Source organism: Myxocyprinus asiaticus, chromosome 40 (genome assembly GCF_019703515.2).
Source record: "Myxocyprinus asiaticus isolate MX2 ecotype Aquarium Trade chromosome 40, UBuf_Myxa_2, whole genome shotgun sequence".
NCBI lineage: Eukaryota > Metazoa > Chordata > Actinopteri > Cypriniformes > Catostomidae > Myxocyprinus > Myxocyprinus asiaticus.
Genome location: NC_059383.1, coordinates 21,339,286 through 21,351,191, shown reverse-complemented (window position 1 = coordinate 21,351,191; position 11,906 = coordinate 21,339,286). Strand labels below are relative to the sequence as shown.

The following is an 11,906-nucleotide window of genomic DNA, read 5'->3' as shown; positions in this document are numbered from 1 at the left end:
GTTTTTAAAATCCATTTTAAACCACCACACATGATGCAAGATCCACTAAATCTTTAAAGCATATAGGGCAGCACTTCTGGCAGACTGTAGTATTTTACTGCCATCATCATATCCCAGAAGCAAGATGACTAAACGTTAAGCTTGTTGAAGCTTATGTAAACTCTCAAATATTTACTAAACACGTGTTCTTTTCTTGGCCATGGCCCTGTGCAGTGCAAGAGAACAGGAGAGAACAGAGTAGGACAGAGAGGGTGGGAGGTAAGATCTGTGTTACAGGGTTATAAATACAGATGGTCAGTCCTATTTCAAAGCCTTCGCTTATCTCCTGGACACACAGACCTCCACCAAAATGCTTTTTCATCGCTTTAACCTGGCAAAATTTGGATTTTGCATGTTGCTCTTGCTAGTGCTGATATATCAGGTGGGTTTACACCTCTTTTTCCACCACATTTCTACACAGAGCGAGAACAAGTGTGGGAAGCTTTTCAGGCAATGTGTAGGCTACTGTCTTTTGTTGGAAAGCTGACAATCTGTAGCAAAGTATAGAATACATTTATATTTTTACTAGAATTAATCAAGTATGAAGTTATTATTAATCAAAATTATGTCGGATGTTCCCTATTGACTGATAAATGTGTGTCAGGTATCTAGTGTGCCAGTAGTGACTCCTGAGGTACAATCAGATCTTCAGCCTTCACATATACTGCACCGCAAGATACGAATGTCCCCTCTATGGCGAATCATGGGGTTCAAACCATATGGAGCCTATTGCCAGAACAATATAGAGTGTTCCACAGGATTTTGCAGGTATGCAAAGCACAGCTGCCATCCCTCTTCTTTAAATGGTAAAAGCCCTAAAATATAATCTGAAAACTGATTATATTTTCTACCCACAGGAATGGTCATTGTTCTTTCAGTGGGCCTGTTCATTCTTAGTGGAGTGGACAACTGAAATTTTTAACAGAAAAGTATTCATTTATGAGTCAACCCAACATATTCAAAATGCCAAGACAATTTTTTTATATATAATCATAGCATTGTGAGTGTATGTTGTAAGCACTTTAACTTTTGACCTATATGTAGCACAGTACACAGTGCATGTGAAGAAATCTGACTTGAAAAGTTACATTGGTTACACGGGATATCTTTTACTCTCAAGGCACGTATTAAGATTTATTTACTTAGATTTACTTCTGCTAAGTCTCTTTGAATTGGGTTGATATTTTGGATAATGGTTTAGTTTAAATTATACAGACCAAAAAGTTCATGCCAAATTATTTTCCACTTCTAAGCCTTAACCCTTACATGCCTTGTAATTATGCTTAGTTAAAGGGCTGTATTACCCTGTGTGAGCATGTGTTTTTATTTGTGTAATGCATTATTAAGAATTATTGTATGATGCCTCATTAGTGTATTTGTTATTATTTATAGACTAGACCCTTACTAGAAATATTTTCATGGAAATTCCATTTTGATACAGATATGTTCCAATTATTTTGCTCATTTGATCTTTGATATAAAGTACTGTATTTGATAATAAAGTTATAAGGGCATACAGAAGGGGCAGTAAGAGAACATGCACACATCTTGCTCCTCTTCTCAGGAAGGTCAGTGTGACTGATTCTCAGAAACCCAGTTCTAGTGACAAAGGCCATTGATGTTCCTCGGCATGCATGTGTTAGAGAGAGGAGTATTTGCACAAGAATGTACTGTAACTGAATGATGTCATTGTACTGTGAACGACCTCCACATGAAGAGCAAATTTTAAGTCGAATAAAACACTAATTTTTAAAATCTTTCACGATCATTCCTTTTTTATGTCAGTATATGTCAACAGAGAAGACTTTTATTTTGTTTACTATCATTTTGTATACTGAAAAAAAAAAGTTTTGTCAGGTAACCTTAAATTCATGTGGTAAAGCTAATTAACTGTTTTGATTCAAGACAAAATATTTTTTAACATGTCTGAATCAATCTAATCGACTAAATTCGGTTACACTAACAAAACAAATTTTAAAGGTACGATAAGGAAGAATAGGTAGAAATAGCTCTTTAAGGTAACATTTGCATGTTACCTCTTTATAAACCATATCATGGGCACTGTGATGGAATTTGTGACTATCTAAAGAATCAACTGTCATATGAAATAACCTTTTCTGCCTCTGTTTATTGTAAAGAGTAAAAAAAAATTTTTGGTTGATATCAATGTTTAAAAAATATGCATACTACAAACATTCAGCAGCAGGAAATCTTTAGATTCACCTGGATTTCTGCATTGAATTGGTCATAAAATGTGATCTGATCTAATAAATGAGCCACAAAAATACTTAAGGTCTTCCTAAAGAGATAGCGTTTACTCACCCTCATGCCATCCCAGATGTGTATGACTTTCTATCTTGTTCAGAACACAAACAAAGATTTTTAGAAGAATATCTCAGCTCTGCAGGTCCATTCAGTGCAAGTGAATGGGGAGCAAAACTTTGAAGTTCCAAAAGCACATAAAGGCAGCACAAAAGTAATCCATACGACTCCAGTGGTTAAATCCATGTTCTCAGAAGCGACGCAGTCTTTTTTTTTCTATTAATCTCCACTTTCACATTCTTCTTCTTTTGCTTTTTGGCGATTCACATTCTTCAGGCATATCGCCACCTACTGGGCAGGGAGGAGAATTTATAATAAAAAAGGACTTATATAGTGATCTGTTTCTCACCCACAACTATCGTAGTCATATGGATTACTTTTATGCTGCCTTTATGTACTTTTTGGAGCTTCAAAGTTCTGGTCACCATTCAGAATGTAGTTATGGACCTACAAAGCTGAGAATTTCTTCTAAAAATCATTGTTTGAATTCTACAGAACAAAGAAAGTCATACATATCTGGGATGTGATGAGGGTGAGTAAATGAGAGAATTTTCATTTTTGAGTGAACTGTCTCTTTAAATAAATAACACACAAACAACAGTACATTATCATGTCTTCATTGTACCCACTGTGTAAACATTCACAGTGCAGAGTGAAAAAAAAGGAAAAAGAGAATCCCAAGGAGAATGAATTCAAGTTAACTGGAGCCAAGAGTCAGTTAACTTGGAGTCAAATCAATTAGATTAGAGGTGTTGTTCAGAGCCCCTCTTCATCACTCCGTGACAAGACCAAACCAGGTATTCCAGGTGAATCCAAAGGTTCGTATACTTTTTCTTTCAACTGTAAATGGGTTTTAGGAAGCTATGACCCTTGTGTTAGCTAGGGAGCACCTCAACACCAGTTGATATGTAACAGATACTACTGAACATCTAGTCCCTAATAGTTTGACATTTGCTTGTCTCACATACGGTATATGATACTTGCCCACCAGCAGCTAAAAGAGATTGGTGGTGAGACTGTAGAAGTAAACAGCATTTAGAAAGCAACCATAATGAGAGGTCGCAGTAATTCCGGAGTGAAACTTGATAACTATGCAAGAATGTTGCAACAGACAATCCTCTGTCACCAGGTAAGCCTACATTTTCTTTACATTCGCTGATTATATGGAAGCAGGAAAAGTTCAAACACTCACATTACTGCAGTGCTGAAATCTAATGAAATGGCAGTGTAACTGTTTACATGCAATCCTCACCAGGTCATCAGAGTTTACCCTTACGAAACAAAAATATATGTGAATATACTGGAAAATATAATGTGATATATTAAATAATAAATTTTCATATATGGGAATCTAGTGCTTATATTTTTCAATATTCTGCAATTTATGCATGAACCATTTATTGCTATATATTGATACATATAAAATATATATATAGCAATAACAAGACAAAAACTGTACAACATTTTTACATGTAATAGCTTTATTGAAACACTCAAATCATTTTTCTTTCATTAGTTAACACATGGGTTTACATACAGAATTAAGTGTCTCAAAAATATATTCCCAATATGCCTACAAAGGTCCCCAATTCTTTACAGATTCAGGCAAATGAAGACATAAATGTAAATTCAGTGACAGATTTGCTTTCCACATAGTATTTCAAACTGTTGGACAAAATCCACATTTTTCACACATTAATATATATACACACACACATATATATATATATATATACACACACACACACACACACACACACACACACATATATATTACAGAATATATTTCTCTCAGATTTGTGTATATATATTTAACATACATGTTCCCATATATATGTTAAAATATAGTGCATACATGTTCACATGTATGTATACTTAATAAAGATAAATTTGTAACTATATATATATATATATATATATATATATATATATATATATATATATATATTTACATATATGGATATATATTTCAGTATATATTTTGCTTAGAATTGTGTACATATATTTCACATACATGTTCCCATATATATGTTAAAATATAGTGCATATATGTTCAAATGTATTTATACTCAATATGTAGATATTTACAAATATATAATTACATAAATTTTCACATATATGGATATATATTACAGTATATATTTCCTCAGAATTGTGTACATATATTGCTCATACATATTCCCTTATAAATGTGACTATATGTACAACATATATGTTAAAATATATTTAAGCACACACTACCATTTTTTATCACATGCACAACTATATATTATGAAGTGTATTACTGAATATAAAATGACATACATTCCAATATATAAGGGCATATATTGTCATATATTTTCCAATATATGAAAAGCAGCAATTCCGTATGTATTACTCAGTATATTGTAATATATTAACACAATGTTTTATTCTATATAATTATGAATATAATGAAAATTATTTAATATATTGAGCCTTAATATATAAGGAAATATATTTTCTTTGTGTAAGGGTAAGGAGTGCTATAAATTACTTTGTGTTATTGTAGATATAATGTATATCAAAATAAAACTTTAATTTTATTACTGATATTTTGTTTGTTTGTGCTGTGACACCACACTTTATGAGAGTAGATAAAAAACATCTGCCATTATACACCAGTAGTGATGCTTCAAATGATCACACACACACACACACACACACACACACACACACACACACACACACACACACACACACACACACATGCTAAATTATATAAATCTATAATTATGTGTGTTTACATATAATTTATATGAGCAGGACCCTCTAGACAATGACAAATGCATCCTTATGACATTTTGCAGGATCCGGTGACAGGGTTACTTCCAGGTGATGAGCAGTTACCTCATGCCTGGGTTAGAGATAATGTATACTGCATCCTGTCTGTGTGGGCTTTGAGTTTAGCCTATAGGAAGAATGCAGACAGAGATGAAGATAAAGCCAAAGCCTATGAACTGGAACAGGTTGGTTGTAATGGCATGTAATGATCTAATCAGTGATATGAGAAACACACATAATGACGATCCTCAATGTGTGATACAAATAGTTTCATGGCTTTGCAGGAAAGAGTAATTAGAGTTCCAGGGATTGTATTTGCTATTCCAAAATATGATTTTCACCATAACATACAATTTTGTCAAAGGGCATAGGAGACAAGGCCTAACAATGTCCCAGAAACCAAATATTTTCTGCTAATTAGAGTTTGTGTCAGAAAGAGCATGTAAAATGCCAGAGGGCAAATCATTTGGCTCATGTTTCTTTCATGGTCTTGCAGCAGATGGAGAAGATAAGGTCACGGTCAAGGCTGACTGCTCACTTTCTCTCTCTTCTTATTCTTTAGAGTGTGGTCAAGCTCATGCAAGGCTTACTGCAGTGTATGATGAGGCAGGTATGGATAAATGCAACATGAGCAAAAGACACATTTCATTCCATTACTAGATTAATTAAAAATTTTTAGTGTGGAAAATTAAAAAAAAAACACTTTTAACCCTGTATTTGTCTTATACTATGTAGACTATCCAGAATAAAGGTTAAGTAAAAAGTAATGGTTCTTTGATGCACACTGGTTTCATTAAATAATTACATTTTCACTGTCAGTTCAGCAACAGTAGGTCGAAAGATCGTCAGCTGAAATCGGCCTGTGCTTGTTTACCGAAATTCCAACAACTGCTGCCAGTGCCCGAAGCTGGAAATGTTGTTGAAGGAATGGGCATGTGTGAGGTCCTGTTTCAGGGTGAAATGTCCACAGAGTGGCACCAAAAGTGAATTGGTTTCAGTTGTTAATGATGTAATGCAGTCAACAGGAATGCACATTTTATTAACCTTACGCCCTAACTCAAACCTTAACCCTAAACCTAACCATCAATGGAGGAAAAATTTAATCTCAGAGGGAAAATGCAACCTCTGCATTACGATTTTCATTAATGATGTGAATGTAATTACTTTCTGGTTTCTATGGTGTTTCTGAGGCTGCTCGCTCAACACACTGTTAATAGCACCACAGGAAAAATATTAAATTATATTTTAACTGATGCAAATATGTCTGTTGGGAGATGGCGCTTTTGGAAGCAATGTCAGTGGCATAACTTTGATATTGCGGGCCCTAGTGCAACCTCCTTGGTGTGCCTCGGTCATTTTTCATTGCCCATTGGGCTGCTGTCATTTTTATCATTCCTTTTGTTTGACCGTTGCAGGCCCCCTCTCACCCCGTGCTCTAGGGCAGCTGCCCACCCTACCCTCCCTGTAGTTATGCCCCTGGACCATGTTGGATTTTTTTTCACTATATATTTTACACCTTAAATTGAGATTAAATATATTAAGTGCAATACATTAAATATCTTAATATCTAGATTTGATTAATTGTATATATATATATATATATATATATATATATATATATATATATATATATATATATATATATATATATATATATATAAACATACTGATGTTAGATGTTCTTCAGATTGGCTAGGTAGCATCTGTTAACAAAGGAAGTCAATTCCCTCCTGGGTTATTTAAAGCAACAGTACATAGATAGTTTTCCAAAGAACCATAGGCCTTAAAAAGGTTTTCCTATGGCATCCAACATGATCACATGGTAAGTCGGCATGTTGTTTTATGTGAATTCCATTACCGCAGGACTGGCCACATCACTGACTGGTGGCATCTCCTATCAGACATTTTTGCATTGCCTCCAACATTACATTTGTACTCCACTGATAGTTAGGTTTAGGTTTGGGGTTTGGGTTGCCCGGTTTTGTTTATAAAATATGCATTCCTCTTCACTTTATTACATCCTGTATTGCTGAAAACAACTTGCTTCACAACTCACTTTTGGCACTCCTCTGTGGACATTACACCCGGAAAATGGAGCTCAACTGCCCATTCGCCCAACAACACTTACCACATTGGCCACTTGGGGCAGTGTTTCTCCCAACAATACTTACTGCTTTGGCCACTGGGAATAGTGTTTCGAATTTCAGTAAGCACAGACCAATTTTAGCTAAAGAAAAGTCAACCTACTGTGAAGTGTCATTGGTTTTCTCCTTTTTATAACTTGATTAATTGAGCCTGTATTTAATTCTCAGCTTGATAAGGTGGAGAAGTTCAAGTATAGCAAAAGCACCACAGACTGCCTTCATGCCAAATACCATACAGGAACTTGTGCTACTGTAGTTGGTGATCAGGAATGGGGCCATCTACAGGTGGATGCTACATCCATCTTCCTGCTCTTCCTGGCCCAGATGACAGCATCAGGTCAGCATAGCACTCATGAAATATTTAGAATGTTAAATCACTTCTAAAGTCTAGATTTTCAACACTTTTTGTTTGCAGGGCTGCATATTGTTTACACTCGTGATGAGGTTGATGTAGTGCAGAATCTGATCTTTTACATTGAATCTGCATACAAAGTGGCGGTAAGTGGTAATGTATTGCACAGAATGCTATTCTGATATGGAAGGATTTCCTTGGGTTCCTTGGGTATCAAGACATTTTGCTGTGGATAATTCTCAGGATTTTGGAATGTGGGAACGAGGAGACAAGACCAATCAAGGCATCCCCGAGATTAACGTCAGCTCTATTGGAATGGCAAAGGTAAAAAATAAAGAGGCTATTATTAGTGACAAATTGTGTATAATCTGTGAAATTTGGAAGGTTTCAAATGTCAAACAAGTGTCAATTTATGATTACCCAGTGATGAAATTACCTCTTAGTATGTTTTTATTCAGGCAGCTTTGGAGGCCTTGGATGGACTGAACCTTTTCGGTGCCAAAGGTGGCCCGGAGTCTGTTGTACACGCTTTAGCCGATGACATTCAGCACTGCCAAGTAATAACCTCCTTCATGATGATGTGACAGATGGGGAGAGAGCATCCATAGTTCACATTATTATTATTATTATTATTATTTTATTTGTCATGGCTCTAGAAGATAACAAAAAAATTTTCTCTGTTTGGATCCTTCCCAATAGTCTATTCTTAGCTCTATGCTTCCAAGGGCATCTACATCCAAAGAGGTGGATGCTGGGGTTCTGTCCATCATTTCTTATCCAGCATTTGCAGTTGAAGATACTGAAACTGTTAATATCACCAAAGAGGAAATTATTTCAAAACTTCAGGTGAATACAAATGTCTTCAGATATATGGATCATCAAAACAAATTTAAATGACATACAATAATAAATTATGCAACGATTAGGAAAACAAATCAATGATTGGCTTAAACAGCAGGCATTACAATACTTTAGTTACACTCTCATAGGGCCGATATGGATGCTGTCGCTTCCTCAGGGACGGACACAAAACTCCCCGTGAGGTAAAACCATACCTTAACAGTTTGTCAGACAGACACAATACGTTATTAAGTCTATGATTGTGGCTATCTTTTGTATTAAGGGAAATTGGAACTTGCTGAGTCAGTCTAGACAACCTTGTTCACACAATCTTTCTTTTCCAAGGACCCCAATCGCTTGTACTATGAGTCATCGGAGCTGAAGCTCTTCGAGAACATAGAGTGCGAATGGCCACTGTTCTGGACATACCTCATCCTGGATGGCATTTTTATCAATAGACCTGAACAGGTACAGACGATTCACTATCATCACGATGCAAATGTTTGATCAGAAAAACATCTTTTCTTTTCTTTCTTTCCCTGTGATATTTAGGTTCAGGAATACAGAGAGGCTTTAGATAGTATTCTCATCAAAGGGAAGAATGGATTACGTCTGGTCCCTGAGCTTTATAGTGTTCCTCCAGATAAGGTACTGTCTCAACTGAAACTGTTGGTCTCTTAATATTAAAACATTGAATTTTGTATCATTATGAAATACCTAAAGACTTTTCGATGATTCTTCGTGGGATATTCCAAAGGAAAATGGACTTTCACCTTGTATGTGTCATTTAAACTAGGTTGATGAAGAGTATGTTCATCCACACACTGTTGATAGAGTGCCAATAGGCAAGTGTCCACTAAAATGGGGCCAGTCTCTGTACATATTGGGTAACCTGCTGGCAGAGGTACAGTAAATTCCATTAAAATGCTCAATGCTAATGCTATAGCAGTGTTTCTCGGTCCATTCCTGGAGAACCCACTGCACATGCTGAATGTCTCCTTCATAAAACATGCCTGATTCAACTCATCAGCTGATTAGAAAAGCATTCCATGACCTGAATGGGGTGTGTCAGATTAGTGAGAAAAGTGAAATGTGCAGTGTGGAACAGCCTAGATTATGGAATGGAATGGATTGAGAGACATTATACTGAAATCTTTGAAATATCATCCACATTGTGTGCAAAGATATTTTTTTGCAAAATTAAAGTTTGCTTTAAGACCCTGCTGAAAAAAAAAAATAGTATAAACTGGCCTAAGATGGTTTGCAGGTCTTAGTTGGTTTAAGTTCTCAGTAATAATATACATACATTTTTACTGCCTTTATAGGGTTTCTTAGCACCTGGAGAAATCGATCCTCTCAATAGACGCCTTTCCACTGTCCCCAAGCCTGATGTAGTAGTTCAAGGTAGGACATAAACTGTTTAGGAGAAGGCTACTGGGTTAATGAATTTAGAAGCATATGTGTTTGATTTTGAATCTATTACATAAATGTTCTATCTCAACATATTTACACTGGCTATTTTCCATACCTTGCGTGTAGTGTCTATCCTGGCAGAAAATGAGGAGATTAAACAGCTCCTGCAGGGACACGGCATTGATTCAGAAACCCTGGAGGACATTCACCCAATCAGAGTCCAGCCCTCCAGAGTACTCAGTCACATCTACGCTAGACTAGGTCAGCTCTATTTAAAGTATAGTTCAAATTAAATTCTGTTATCATTTACACACACTAATGTCAATCCAAATCTGTAGGACTTTCTTTCTTCTATACACAAGAATGATTAATTGAAAAGATCAGATTCAAAAAGACGATTTGTTCATAAATCAGACATTGCTACTTCAATCATGAACTCTCATGAAAGAGAGCTAGGGCGAATGTCAAGATTTTCAGTGAATACTGACATAAGTTTCAGTCTGTTCCTCACACAAAGCTATTATATGACTTCAAAAGACTTGCTATAGACGAGAGTCACATGACACCATGAGCAGTTTGGACGTGTGAATGGCGAGCTCTGCGCACTTTGCTAGTTTTAATACTTTTTATGTCATAAACCGGTGAGATTCGATATACCCTGTTCCATAACTGTTCTAGGAAGACAATATGTCAAAGAATTCCAAATCCTAATGCTCTGGAGACATTAAAAGACACTTACGTGCTCAAGCTGACTCCCCTGCGCAGCAGGTCGCAAGCGCGGTAGTCAATTTGGCTGGAGAAGTGAGGGAAATTCGGCGAGAACTGTTGAACTTGTCGGCAATGCTGACAAAGGTCGTTGCTGACTTGGAGGATATTGCTGTAATATGTCGATCATTCACTGCCATGGAGACGAAATTCACTGAGGTGGTCACAAGAGTGGGGGATATCGAGAAACGGATCGATTATCTGGAGTTATCGGAGAGGGAACTAGCTGCTAATCCGCTAGGGACCAAGGTGGATTTGGAGCACGTCTGGGAGAAATCAGAGGACTTGGAGAACCACAACAGGTGGAATAATGTCCGAATCATCAGAATTCCTGAAGCCGAAGAGGGTCAAGATATGGTGAAATTTCTGGACGGGCTTTTTCTGAATCTGCTTGACATAACAGGCCATAAGTTGGAAATCAAGCGAGTTCACAGTGTTCCGGCTCGGCGATCCACAGAGGAGACAGGCCCCGATCAATTCTGGCCAAATTTCTGAGATCATCCAATAAAGATCTCATGTTGCACGAGTCGAGGAGTAAAGGAAGGCTTTATTGGAAGAACCACAGCATTTTATTGTTCCCAGACTTTGCGAATTCAACAAGAGAGAAATGTGATCGATTCAAGGAATGCAAGAAACTCTTACATCAACGGAAGGTTGCTTTTGCACTGATGTTCCTGGCCAAATTGAGAATAGATGATAAGGATGGATGCAAAACATTTACATGTCAACAACAAGTGATATCCTTCATAAAGTCAATGGACTGAGTAAGTTATTTTGTAGTTCTCACGTTGTGGCCGAATGGACCAACTCACTGAACATCCACTTGACTGTCCGAGGAAACTGAGTGCCTTTTTTGTTTCTTTTTATGCTGGTTCCGCCTAGCGGCTGGAGTTTGTTTTGTGAAGTAACACTCCTTTGGGACAGCTGTGTGGATGAATCTGCACGTTCTTTGTGCTTATGCCTCCTATTGGCTGGAGTTTGTTTTGTGGAGTATTTCTTGCAAGTCATTGGAGTGATTAGGTCATTTGTTGCACTCATGTAGCAGTCGAATAGGCCGGCTCACTGAACATTTGTTTGACTGTCCGAGGAAACTTTTTTGTTTTGTTTTTTGTGCTGGTTCCACATTGCGGCTGGAGTTTGTTTTGTGAAGTAACACTCCTTTGGGACAGCTGTGTGGATGAATCTGCACGTTCTTTGTGCTTATGCCTCCTATTGACTGGAGTTTGTTT

At 36.7% G+C, this 11,906-nt stretch overlaps 2 protein-coding genes across 3 annotated transcripts in view; both read left to right on the top strand.

The window, feature by feature from the left end:
- The first annotated feature begins 218 nt into the window (after positions 1-218).
- LOC127430737 (liver-expressed antimicrobial peptide 2-like) lies at positions 219-1,798 on the top strand. The gene is made up of 3 exons (XM_051680746.1): positions 219-421; positions 644-807; positions 897-1,798. Exons 1-3 carry the CDS (start codon positions 350-352, stop codon positions 934-936), a joined length of 276 nt encoding a protein of 91 aa, XP_051536706.1. The 5' UTR covers positions 219-349; the 3' UTR covers positions 937-1,798.
- A 713-nt stretch (positions 1,799-2,511) lies between these two features.
- phka1b (phosphorylase kinase, alpha 1b (muscle)) overlaps positions 2,512-11,906 on the top strand; it is a 33,341-nt gene continuing 23,946 nt past the window's right edge. For both annotated transcript variants that reach the window (XM_051681171.1, XM_051681170.1), the window contains exons 1-14: positions 2,512-3,490; positions 5,190-5,348; positions 5,726-5,773; positions 7,476-7,644; positions 7,723-7,805; positions 7,903-7,983; positions 8,118-8,216; positions 8,359-8,505; positions 8,649-8,702; positions 8,845-8,967; positions 9,052-9,147; positions 9,296-9,403; positions 9,825-9,903; positions 10,039-10,173. In XM_051681171.1, the coding sequence (XP_051537131.1) occupies positions 3,413-3,490; positions 5,190-5,348; positions 5,726-5,773; positions 7,476-7,644; positions 7,723-7,805; positions 7,903-7,983; positions 8,118-8,216; positions 8,359-8,505; positions 8,649-8,702; positions 8,845-8,967; positions 9,052-9,147; positions 9,296-9,403; positions 9,825-9,903; positions 10,039-10,173 (1,459 nt within the window). In that variant the 5' untranslated portion in view covers positions 2,512-3,412. The remainder of the gene's footprint in view (positions 3,491-5,189; positions 5,349-5,725; positions 5,774-7,475; positions 7,645-7,722; positions 7,806-7,902; positions 7,984-8,117; positions 8,217-8,358; positions 8,506-8,648; positions 8,703-8,844; positions 8,968-9,051; positions 9,148-9,295; positions 9,404-9,824; positions 9,904-10,038; positions 10,174-11,906) is intronic.